This window comes from Camellia sinensis, chromosome 12 (genome assembly GCF_055761805.1).
Source record: "Camellia sinensis isolate YWXY chromosome 12, ASM5576180v1, whole genome shotgun sequence".
NCBI classification, from domain to species: Eukaryota; Viridiplantae; Streptophyta; class Magnoliopsida; order Ericales; family Theaceae; genus Camellia; species Camellia sinensis.
In genome coordinates this window covers 79,234,155-79,245,249 of record NC_138972.1, presented here as the reverse complement: position 1 = coordinate 79,245,249, position 11,095 = coordinate 79,234,155, and the positions used below count along the sequence as shown (strand labels likewise).

Sequence of the window (11,095 nt, the reverse complement as noted above, 5' to 3'; positions counted from 1 at the left end):
AAAACTACAAAACGCTGATTTAAAAAAATAAAAAAAAAAAATAAATAAATACAAAATGTGAGACACAATTCTCCCCATAACATGAACAATGAACTGTAAATTTGATTCCATTATAATGACCATGTAACTGAACCTTAATCTCATTAAGAATTCATCGACTGAAAACTAAGAGTGCAAGCCAGCCCTCTAAATCAGTCTGTCCAGAGAATGAACAACAAGAAATTTTGATATATATATATTTTTGAAATATACAGTTTAGTCCAAGAAAAAACACCATAAAGAATCCAATGATCAAACCTGCATCAATTACAGGTGAGAATTTTTAAAGTGCTTCAATAAGCAAAGAATACACGCTACACGCTGCATAATGTGACTGGAGAATCATACACGAATCAGTACTATACACAGTAGAACTGTCAAAAAGACGGGTTACCTCAAAGGCTAAATTCCAACAAAACATATTTGAGCATGCAAACCTACAACACTACTATCCATGTTTTAGTGATCAACCAGCAAAATATATTCAATCCTGAGAAAATGAATTGAAAGAACACTGCACAAATACAACCCATCACCCAAATCTGCAGAACAAGGAAGCCAGAAAAAAGAAAAAGAAAAAGAAAAATGCAAAATCTGAAGGTTTCAAGAGTGCGACTGAAATCCACTTGGTGTTCACATGGTACGGACTTCAAACATGGATCAGTAAGGTCAACAACTGGTGTCACACTTGCGTACTTGAAAGACATCTCCATTGTCCCACGCGTGGACCCTTGTCTAAAAGCATTAGCAAACCCACATTGTTCGCTGACATCCCAAACATGTACCTGACAGTAATGTTAACAATTAGGTAAAACAAACATGTAATTTTCAACCATAACCAAAAAATTAGAAAAGTTTGACTCATATAAACTTCATGAGTCGATAAGTCGATCAAGGTATGCACCGAGGTATGGTTCTAGTCTCAAAATAACTGAAATAGCTTGGATAATTTTAACAGAGTATTTATATTTCCTAGTGAGTTCTTACCCACTTAAGTTAAAGTTTCCATTTTTCCCTCTTTCCTCGATTATTCTCTGAGTTTGCTTCCTGTAGTTTGTTACTCTCATATGCATCTTAACATTTATTAGCTTCAAAATTACTCCAGGTAACAAAATATTGTAAATTCTGAATGGACGCTACTCAGATACCCTCAAAGGAATGAACAGTTGAAGCAAAATTAAAAAATCTAATCCACCTAAGGTGGGATTTCATAACTATTAATCATATCCTCTTGAAAGTGGTGTAGTTCTGGCAACCACGCATCAAAGTTTATTGGCTCAACATAGGATCAGCAAGTTCATGACACATACAGTACAGAGGAAATAAAACAGTCAATTAAAAAAATGAAAGTCAAAAGGAACTTCAAATAATGATCTACTCACTTGCTGTGGCGTGCTTTTTTTCTCCAGAAAACGAAGGACACAACCCACTGATCAAAACACAAAAAAAATGAAAACAGTAAGTGCCAATACAATATGTGCGTGTGTGGCAGAAAACCAGCAGAACAAATGTAACTCATGAATCTAATAGGAGTAAATGAATATGTGGCTTATGATGTTACAGAACATTGTAAGAAACAATTTCAGTAATAGATGATGAATTTCACACGCAAAATTCAAAAAGTTATACGAAAAATGCATCAAATGGAAATCTATATCTTTGTAAAGCTAGTCACCAGACCCATACAATCCAACTAATGACATTTTAAATTCTTATCCACCGAAAGCTTCCGTCACCATTAAATAAAAAATAAAAATAAAAATAAATAGAAACATATTATCATGAGTTCAGGAGTATACAACTACAGATATTGAGTAGATTCAAAATTTAATGTGTGAGTGCCCGAGAAAGAGAGAGAACTAGAAGTCAATGGAAAACATGACTAAAATTATAAATCCATAACAGCACAAATAATCTGCCAAAACAAGGGGAGATAAAGGGAAATATCAGTGAACCAGGGCACAAAATCAGGACAATGAAGCACAAATTACGAGGACATACATTGGATAAAGCTTTTGACACTTTTCTCCTATTGATAGCAAGGTAAAAATATGCAGTCAATGACACTGCATTGTGAAAGACCATCTAAATTGGATAAAGGTGAAATTTTAAACTCTGTTTGGATCATAGATTTACATAAAGATTTGGAAAGAGAATGGAAAATGTGAACGAAATATAAGCTAAATTTTTTCTTGATTTCCCTCGCCTTTCCCTTTCCCTTTCTCTTCCAAATCCATAATCCAAACAGAACATTAATGAACTAGAATGCATAGGTAAGGCCATATATACACCACAAATATAGAAAAAGTCTGCATCATGAATAGATCATCAAATTAATTCTCTAAATTACCTTGAACACTGTCATGAAGGAAAAGCTCTTAATAAGAGATGGTTTCTTTACAGGCATACTTCTTGCTGGTGACATGTCTTTACACAATTGTTGAGCTATCTCCTTCAACAATACAAGTTGAGCTTTATCAGTTCGCATAGAAATGAGTGCCTGCCTCATTGATTCTCTATCAGCTTCGAGTGCGTGAAGCCTCGTGTACAGCTTCTTGATCTCAGGATCTCCTGCATCTGCCTGGTACAGTGACTCCCTTGGAGTAGTTAAATAATCATCACATGCTCCAATCGTAGGCTTGCTCTCCGTGAGCCGATTATATGTCATTTCTTGATGAACAGAATCAATGGTATATACCCTGTCACTCATGTCATCTCCGACTTCCGATGCATTATCCACTTTTCTCAAATTTGAATAGTCATCCGTCTTTGAGTATTCCGTCTTCTTGAAGCTGGTACCAAACCTTGGAGAGTCAGTGGTATCTGGACACATTTCTTTACCCATTGCATAGAATGAGTTCGAACTATCTGTGGACGTTCTTCTAAAATGTCTTGGCCGCCTAGGAGACTGACCAACTATCACCTTTTCAAACACATTCTTTGCACTGGGAAACTCCCCATCTGGCAGAATTTGTCTAGGAGTTCTCTCCAATTGGTTGATCCTATATTCCAAATCCTTCAAATGATCTTGAGAACGCGGGGTCTCACCAAATGCATATTTTTCAACATCAACCACATCATTGTCAACTTCTGAATGAAGGTTCTCATTCAAATTGCATTTGAGAGGGGGGTAATTATAGGCGGGGAAATCACATTGAGCATCAAGGTTTCCAGCTACACTATTGTTGCGGGTCATGCTACCTCTCTCTCCATCTGCCTCGGATTCTGTAAGACCGTAACTCATCATCCTATGTTTATAAGCCTGCACCTCACAATACAGAGATTCAATAGCCTGTTCTCTCTTATACAACAATTCCTCCATCGCCGATAGCTCTTGTTGGTCGTGTGCCATCTTTTCCTCTGCAAACCGCTTGAATTGCCTGGCCTCCATCTGAATCTCAGCCTTCTCCCTCTGCAACCTCAAAATCATAGACATGGCCTCATTTGCAGCTGACGAGGAAGCATTCCTCTCCTCCTCCAATTCAATTGAAAGATCCTGTATCGATAGTTGCTGGCTGCTAACCATTTCCCGCAACGCATCGGCTTCATTCTCAATTTCAACGCGAGCAATTTGGGGCAAATTGAAACCAGGGATAACAAACGTATTGCCTCCCTCAAACTCATTGAATTTCCTCTTCACGGACCGAAGCCAAGTACCCGAATAGGACCTGTTAATCGACGAACAACTACACCCACAATCACAACATTTGACCAAACTCATCGAAGGTGTCACGCCTTCAAAATCCATAATGCAGTACGCATTCAATCCCCCTCACACACACACCAAATTGAACTCAACCACAACAACCCCAACAAATCAAGATTTCATACAAATTTCTATTCACGATATCCCAAATCCTCTCTCTTGAATTTACACAACAACAACAAAAAATAATATTCCCTTCGAATCCGTGTAATTCCCCTCCCTCAACTCCACTAACCCATCGATCCTCTCAGATCAACAAATCATAAAACAAACAGCCCTACAACAAAATAAACAAAAAATCAAGAAACTTCACACACACAAACAGAGAAAGAGAAAGAGAGAGAGATTAATTGGCTTACCTTGAAAGAGCTGGGAGAAGAGCTCGGGGTGGGGGGCAGAAATTTCCCGGGAAAAAAAGATTTTCCGGGAAAACCAGAAAGAAAATTGGAGAACCCGAGAGGACAGAAACGAACACCTGGCGCCTTCCCTTCTATTAGGAGAATGAGAGGAGAGGGAAAATGGAGAGAGAGAGAGAGGGAGAGAAATTTGAAACCCTAGTAGATTTTGTGTATTGCTATTGCATCGTGTTTCGTGTAATTTTTTTTTTTTTTAGAGAGAGAGAGAGAGAGAGAGAGAGAGAGAGAGAGAGAGAGTTTTAGAGAGAGAGAGAGAGAACGGGGTTCCGAAAATGTTGTGAGACGGAAAAAGAGAGAGAGGAGAATGGAGGGCTGAGATGGAGTGAGGGAGTGGATTGATTCGGAGACTACAACAACAACTAATATAACCGAAAAATGGAGATGAGTTAGCGGAGCGATTATAGACTCATTCTTCGGACTAAATTCGGCGGTTCGGTATTTATCCTATTTGGTAAGTCCGGTTTTAATCATCATTCAATTTTAATTAATTATTTTGTTTAAAAAAATTATAAAATTAAAATTAAATCATGCAGTTTTTTTTTTTTTTTATATTACATATGTTATAAGTTGAATTTATTAAATAATTTTTGATTTTACCCTGCATAACTAAGAGATTTTGAATTTAAAATCATGAAAAGAATATTTCTAAGTCTTAGATATTGACCACTAGGCCAATCACTATGACAATCATTAGAAATTTTGTTGAGAAGTTCATTTATAAAAGGTGAGATTAAGCTTTATTTGTAATAATTTAAAAAAGTAAAAAATTTAAAAAGTCATTGTCCCATTTAGGTTATATTATTTTATTTAAGTCAAATCACATCTCTATCACATCACTTTAAATCCAATTCATATTTAATTTATATTTCATAAAAAATCAAAAAATACTTTTATTTAGATCATTCCAAATAACCCTCAGTTTAAAGATTGTTTTTTCTTTTATTTATTATAAGGATATGATTAATAAAATTATTTAGTCAAAAGATCAAATTATTATTTTAAAGGATTTTTTTTTTCCTTCTATTTTTATTCACTATTTCCGAGGTGACTGGTGGTGGTGGTGATAAGGACATATATGCATCATAAGTGGACATATAGATGACACGTATACAAAATAAATAGAGATATGTATAACACTTGATAGATAGGTGGAATAGTGGACAAATAAATAAATATATAGAATAATATGATTTTTTTAATTGTTATTATCTTTTTTACTCCAAAAAATTAGCACTTGGGCTACAACCTTAAAAGTTTTAAATTGGATTTATGGCTCGAATGTCCAAATTAACATCTATATGTATTTTACGGGTTAATTATCTATTTAGTCTTCAAAGTGAAATTTGTGTGATTTTAATCACATGTTTAAATTTTGTCAATTTAATTTTTAATGTATAAAAAATATTTTAACTTGATCCCTCAACCCAACTTCATTTGTAGATACCATCAAATACTGGATAAATATAAAAATTCAATTAAAAAATTACACTTTTAATTCCCAACGCATGCGACCTTTTAATCCCGAAAAGGTATATTTTCTTGTATTACATTATTAAAGTATATAAATGTTGGATGGTGGGAATATTTTTCTCTAAAGAAGTTGATTAATTTTTACATTTACTGATATATATTTATGATTTTCAAATTTACTCATGGTTGATACAGAGAGACAAAATTAGTTGGGGACTAAAATGGCATAATTTAAATGTTTGGGGCTAAAATAACATAGATCTTATATTTTGGAAACCAAAAGTGTAATTTTTTTAATTAAATTTACAAATTTATTGCTAATTTTAACAACATATGTAGACATAGTTAGAAAATAAATTAACACAGCTGAAATATTAAGAATCAAAATGACATAAATTATTGAATAATGTTTGGTGGCTCGAATTTTGTGGCTCGAATGGCTCGAATATGGCAAAAAGATGTTGTTTTACACCCAAAACGATGTTATTTTGAGTGTTTCGAATCATTTGAATCATGTATTTTCGAACCACCAACCATTGCCGGAAATTATTGAGAACTAAAAAGATCGTTAACCCACATTTTATTTATGTCTAGCAAGGGTAATCTTTTTAGTTTTTGTTTTTTTCTTATTTTTGGCTCAAAAGGAAGTTTCATAGAGACGTGTGCCCTCATTTTGTAAGGATTAATAACGGACATTTGCCCTCAATTATTTATTTAGCCTATGTTTGGGGAGTGGATTTTGGGGTTTTTTTTTTTTTTTTGTTAAAATAGTTATAAAAAATAAAATAAATTTTTTAATTTAATAAGACCAAACATCATATCTAACATATAATCATTATATTTTTTTCTCACAAAAAAAATCATAAAAGCCCTTTCAAAATCAAATTTTTTAACCTTAAGCTAAAATAATCAAAAAATTAAAAAGCTAAAAAATCAACTCATTTTTCAAATGAAGCCTTACTTATTATTTTGTACATATTCTCAATACTTTTAGAGATGTATGGCACTTCAATTTTTTTTCTTCTTCAAACATTTTAAAAACTTCCATAATGTTTGCATGTCCTAGCTTGGGGTTTCTAAAAATTAAATAAATAATAATAGTGATAATAAAAAAAAATGTTGCATAATAATCCTTCTTCAATTACAATAAATACACTGGTTCTTTATTTTGAAGAATGTTGTTCAGTAGGAGGCTTTGGAAGTCTTTTCCATCAATTTCAATTGCACTAATTATATTTAGGATTTGTGCTCTCTTTTAATACTATTTTCCAATTATTTTAAGAAGCATACATTTTTAAAAATTAATTTATTTTCTTTTAATATCATTGCCCAATTATTTTAAGAAATATACGTTTTAAAAAATTAATTTGTCATCTTGTTTAAGTAGATTTAATTTCGAAAGATCTTTGACGTTCTTTTTTATTTTTATTACTTTTTCATTATCTTCTAACTGTCTAACTCCCATTTTTCTTTTTAAAGATTATTCATGGTAAACCCGTACTGTGCACAGGATGTGAAAAAATTAATAACATATTTTTATATAAAATAATATAGATAGTTAGATTTTCGTATGCAAATTATGAAAATAAAAAATATTGAAACATACCGTTTAAGTTTCACAATTTATGTATCAACTTTTAATTTGTCACAATTTCAATTATATAACTTTCAACCCCTTTACTAGAGTTGCAAACTTGGGATAGCTCAACTCAAACAACTCAAGTCAAGCTTGGAATTTTATAAAGATTGAGTAACATAGTTTTTAATTCGATGAGAACTATGTAGAAATTTAAAAATTCGAATTAAACTTGAGTGGATTTAGGTAGAAACACTTAATAACTTAAGCAATCGAAACAAAGTTGTATATATAAATATATAAAATTATTGCAACTTTATTTTTTAAAGTAATAAATAAAATTAATTAAAATTTTAATATTAATGAATAAAAGCAAAAGCAATATGTTTAAGTTTTTTCAATAGAACTTTTTTTTTAAAAAAAAAAAATGTTTAAAAATACACTTTTTAGAAAGTTATCATCGAATAAGTTGATATTAAAAAAATTACAATTTATAATGACATAAAATAATTTAAATATGATTTTTTAGAAATTAATTAATTTTAATTTAAAAATTACAATAAAATATTTAAATAGAATAAAAATAAATTTCTTACAAAATAAAAGCATCTGAATAAAAAAAAGGTAAGAAGAAAATTCTGAAAGTTATTTTTATTTGATCTGAAAATTTTAGGTGAATAATAAATTATCACCTAAAATCCTCATTTTTTCTAAATAAAAAAAGAAATTTCATTACCATCATTTTGAATAGAAAAATAATTTAGCAATTTAATCCAAAAGATATTTTCATTTTTTATTTTAATTCGTTCAATTGACAATTGAGATTAAAAGCAAAATTAATAGGATCCATGGCATTTGGCAAGTGCTAAAAAGTCTATATAAATAATAAATTATCATGTGTAACCTTTATTTTGTTTAATCGACAATTGACATAAAAATTTTAAAAATAAAAATAAAAACAGAATCCACCATCTTTATCAAGTGTTAAAAAAGTCATTCATTTTCTTAATGTTTTTATCTGTTGTTAAGAAATGTATTTATTTGTATTAAAAAAATTTATTAGGATATGAATTTTTTTATAAAATTTAAAACCAAAAAAGACAAAAATAAAAATATAAACTTTTAAAAGCAAATAATAATTTGAACACTTGTATTTAATAAAATATTATATTTAAACCAATAACATTATCATACATCGGTATGACACATGTGAATATTGATCTCATTCTAATTATAACAACATAATTTAAAGAAGAATTTAAATTTAAAATTTTATTTGGTAACTAAATAAAGGGATTTTTTTTTTAGGGTCCCTGATATTAAGACTTTATAGTATAAAGGACATTCAATATTTTAATAATGTCTAAGGTCCCTCAAATTGATCCAGAAAAAATTCGATTTCACAGAAAAAATCTTACCAGAATTTCTTTGGACTCACTTCAACTCAGAGAAATTCTCCCAGTTCAGAGAAATTCACAAAAACTCAGAGAAAATTTCCTTCTAACCTAGAGAAATTCACAACCCTCTTTAAGCAGTACCTTTCACTTTAAGGGAAAAACGACAGAAATCAAAGTCTTGAAATCATTGAATAGAGAATATGAATATAAATACTATGATATCTATGTAATGGAAAAAAACAAAAATTCAGACACTTTTCACAGAGATTTAGAGAAGAGTCTTAGTATCATATGCATCTTGCTAAGAACCAGGTTTACAAAAAAATATCCCAACAAAAGAATGAGACACTCTCAATTTATTTGCTTAGATAGTAAAAAAACAATAAGAATGATTACCCATGATATTATTGATTTAGAGAAAATTCAACTTCACAAAGAAAATCTCACTAGATAAATTTTGGGAAGAATTTCTCTAGTTTCTCTGACCTTCCCTAGACTTCCCACTCTCCAGAGAAATTTGAAATTTCTGCGACCTTCCCTTCTCTCCAGAGAAATTTCCCTTCTCTAGCCTTCCTTAGACATCCCACTCTCTAGAGAACTTTTGGAATTTCTCTAAAATTTCCCTGGCCTTCCCTTTTCTCCAAAGAAATTTCCCTTCTCTAGCCTTCCCTAGACATCCCACTCTCCAGAGAAATTTCAAAATTTCTCTGGCCTTCTCCGGCCTTCCCTGGACTTCCCACGAAATTACTTCTCTAGAGAAATTTTGAAAATTTTCTGGCCTTCCCTGGACTTTACACAAACCTCTTGAAATGTATATGTGAAACAATATCAAACAAAACACAATTCAATTTCCATATCTTAATCGCAACAAATCGAAGTCAATCCTTAATTACATACTCTCAACTCCACACACACACAGTGATTTCAGAGAACCAATCACACAAAACAAACACAAAATCAAAGGTTGTGAACATCGATTAAGGAAAAAGATGAAGATGTTCCTCCGATCACCGACATCAACGCCCTGCTTGACGAGTTCCTGTTGGCTATCATGATTTCGCTGATCTCCACCGCGCTCAGCGTCGTTCCACCCCTGAAACACCTCTTCAACTTGTGGAAATAACTTGTGATCCTTGAGCCCTAGATAGTTATTCGCTAAGCTCTTGAAGAAGTTGAAATCACAGAGGGGAAAATGAATGTGAACATTGATTTGTCCTAGTCTGAGTATCGATGAATCGATATGTTCTTTGTTGTTCAGCGTGAACACCATTACTTCCTCATTTCCGCAACACGAGCTCACAAGTCCATCCATGATGTTCAATACATCGGAAAAGGTCATCGTTGTCGATTTCTCAATACTGAAATCATGATAAGATGGCTTTGCAAGTAGGATTTGGAACCGAATCAGTGTTGAACAACCCTCCAAATTGGTGCTGAAACGGTTCATGGTTGATCAAATCACACACACACACACACACACAGATGGATAAACAGAGGTCAGGTCAATAAATCAGAGAGAGGGAAGAAGAAATTGTTGGGTAGAAAGAGAAAGAGGAAGAGAGAGTGAATTTTCTCTATGATATATGGGTGTAGAGTTAAGGGACCTTAGACATCACAAGATAATATTGTGGATCTCTTCTATCACAAAAAATGAAAGAGGGACCTTAGACTAATTTTCCTCTAAATCAATGATGTAGAATTTAAGGAATGAATATTAATATCATTCTAATTATAGTAACAAAAATTTAAGGAAGAATTCAAATTTAAAATTTTATTTAAGAATATAAAATTAATTTATAGACCAATCATATTGTGACACATATTAATAAAAATTAAACAAAATTAAAATATGATAAAAAAGAATTACAATTTCCAACTTTGCGAAGATAACAATATTTTGCAACTATAATATAGATAAATCATGTGATAGATCATTATTTAAAACTTATAAATTATGAGATAGATTATTATAATTTTAAATTTAAATTAATGGATTGTTTTTCATATTTAGTGTCCCCTCAAATTTAAATTTTGAGATGGATTAGTATACTTTCTATTTTTTTTATTTAATATATTTGATATATTTTCTATTGGAAAGTCATAAATCAAGGATATTAATTTTTATTTATTTTTTTTGGGCTTGAATGAGAGTTAGCCAATAGAAGATTTTTTTAATTATTTATCAAAAAATTAAAAATTTTAGTTTGAGATATTGAAACTCCTACAAAATTTGTGAGTTAGAAATCCCACTTCTCTTATATAATATATAGATTTCATGTAACTTCTACTGCCAAATTCTAATTAGTTTAGCATATGGTTTGCCCAAAGTAATAGATGCTTTGATATGCCTGTATGCCCCAGAGATGAGGGCTTTTATGATCACGTTTAAAGATGTTTGTCACACAGTCAATAATTACTTATCCTTTCCATTTTAAAAAATAATAATAAATGTACATATATGGATATATAATTTCCTAACAATTTTGAGAAT

General features: G+C 31.2%; 1 protein-coding gene across 1 annotated transcript; it reads right to left on the bottom strand.

Moving 5' to 3' along the window:
* Positions 1 to 288: 288 nt before the first annotated feature.
* LOC114281747 (myosin-binding protein (Protein of unknown function, DUF593)) lies at positions 289 to 4,576 on the bottom strand. The gene is made up of 4 exons (XM_028224305.2): positions 4,105 to 4,576; positions 2,390 to 4,022; positions 1,422 to 1,468; positions 289 to 824 (listed from the first exon to the last, which is right to left on the bottom strand). Exons 2-4 carry the CDS (start codon positions 3,785 to 3,787, stop codon positions 722 to 724), a joined length of 1,548 nt encoding a protein of 515 aa, XP_028080106.1. The 5' UTR covers positions 3,788 to 4,022; positions 4,105 to 4,576; the 3' UTR covers positions 289 to 721.
* Positions 4,577 to 11,095: the final 6,519 nt, after the last annotated feature.

Excerpts from the sequence above, each read along its gene's own strand:
- LOC114281747 (XM_028224305.2), bottom strand. The coding sequence starts at position 3,787 with ATGGATTTTGAAGGCGTGACACCTTCGATGAGTTTGGTCAAATGTTGT. Across the intron at positions 1,469-2,389 it reads CCTTCATGACAGTGTTCAAG|TGGGTTGTGTCCTTCGTTTT; the intron begins GTAATTTAGAGA and ends TGTTTTGATCAG. Across the intron at positions 825-1,421 it reads AAAAAAGCACGCCACAGCAA|GTACATGTTTGGGATGTCAG; the intron begins GTGAGTAGATCA and ends CATTACTGTCAG.